The sequence below is a fragment of the Penaeus monodon genome, chromosome 19 (assembly GCF_015228065.2).
Source record: "Penaeus monodon isolate SGIC_2016 chromosome 19, NSTDA_Pmon_1, whole genome shotgun sequence".
Classification (NCBI taxonomy): Eukaryota; Metazoa; Arthropoda; class Malacostraca; order Decapoda; family Penaeidae; genus Penaeus; species Penaeus monodon.
In genome coordinates this window covers 32581417-32583118 of record NC_051404.1, presented here as the reverse complement: position 1 = coordinate 32583118, position 1702 = coordinate 32581417, and the positions used below count along the sequence as shown (strand labels likewise).

General features: G+C 38.5%; 1 protein-coding gene across 1 annotated transcript in view; it reads right to left on the bottom strand.

The window, feature by feature from the left end:
- LOC119585388 (O-glucosyltransferase rumi homolog) overlaps window positions 1-1702 on the bottom strand; it is a 10450-nt gene that overhangs the window by 622 nt on the left and 8126 nt on the right. The window contains 3 exon segments of the mRNA XM_037934054.1: window positions 5-197; window positions 435-543; window positions 1312-1481. Coding sequence (XP_037789982.1) covers window positions 5-197; window positions 435-543; window positions 1312-1481 — 472 coding nt within the window.

The window sequence follows — 1702 nt, the reverse complement described above, 5'->3', positions numbered from 1 at the left end:
ATGTAATGGACCCATGGCTTCATCCTAGGGTAGAAGAACTCAATCCACTCATCACCGCTGTGAAATACAAGGGAATGACAAAGGAAGAGGTGCTTGAACCTAAAGCTGGCTGCAACCCCACGGAAGTTAAACAGGTACTTGTACTGGCAGTGGTCTTCTAGAGGGACTTCACTTGCTGGTGGCGCATAAAGAGTATCCTGAAAAAATACACAGGAAGATTCCAGTAATTCTGCATATAAAATAGCTATCCTGATATGATACAAAGGAGTTATCCATAAATTATTCACAGGCTACTGGAATTATTCAGAGGAGTTATATCTCTCCATTTACTCAATGGAATTCCACTGACTCATTTACCTTGACTTATCTGTGTGATGATACCTGTAATCCCACATGCACAAAACTTCAGTCAGCAAGAGAGGGTGCAAACTTACTGCATCTGATTTCCAGGCTTGGTTCTTGGTGTACTGAGCATCAACGAGGTCAGGTTCTTCTCGGGAAAGGTAGACTAAAGGGTCTCTCTCAGCACTTGTTCGGGAACCCCTATTATGTATGGAAAAGTCTAAATGAATCTAAATGTTATGCTTGTTGTTTAAAACCAATACTAAATCATACCAAAGTAAAAACATATGTAAAGGAGGGGAGGCAACATCATAAATATCAATACAGTTACATGAAGTGCTTATTAGCAGAAATATGGATAAAAACATAATGTAAGAAAATGCTGAAGTTTTTCTGCTTTAAAGTGTCAAACTTCTGAAGGAAATGACAGACTGAGGCATTCATCATTTTAAGCACAACCTAACACAAACTTTTTGTCATAAGGGTCTGACATGACTGAGAACATAATTCTTTGCCATTTTGAAAGAGAAAAATTACCTAGTATTCTCCTTGTCCATAATGCTCTCTTTATAAACATAATATCACTCTCCCTAACAAAGAAAATACATTCACTGTTTTACTCTTGACAGATGATTAAAGTATGACTGTCATGTAATATATACACATATTTTTCATCTCACTGTATTTCCTATATCTTTCAACATATTCTCATTCCATTTCTCTGGATGCCTAACTCCTTTAAGGGCACTAAAGGTACATCTCCTTGATTACTGTAACTCAACTTGTCTTTTAAACTTAAAATAAACTAATGGTTCCCATATAAACCCAAGGACCTTCCTAACATCTTCCTTCTCCCTCTGGCTCAATTTCAAAAAATTTTCCAAGTGAAACTGTGCCTGAGCTATCAAATGCAGTCCTCCGCACTGTCAACATGTTAATCAAGGACAAGTCAAAGAACACCTTACTTACCTGAAAAATCCCTTGCTCTCCTTGACCTCCCAGGGCCACTTTTCTGAGGCCGTGCGGAGAGATTTTCGCAATAAGTCCCACCTGCCGAGTCCCATGGGGTACAGACCAATGGCGGGCCCCCCCTCCCAGAAGGTCCAGGCAGGATAAGTGATGTCTAGGTATGTGGAAGTCTCCAAAAGGTAATGGGAAGAGAGAATTACCTATAAATCTAATTCAGAAGAGGATGATGATGATGTTAAGAAAAAGCACTACCTAATAAAAATTTAAAACACAAGAACAGTATTTTTGCCTTATAAAATACTGACCTCATTAACAAGTCACGGAAAAGAAGACTCTAAGCCTCAAACAATACAGATTTGAAAGAAGATGATACCAATGTGAACACCTTACA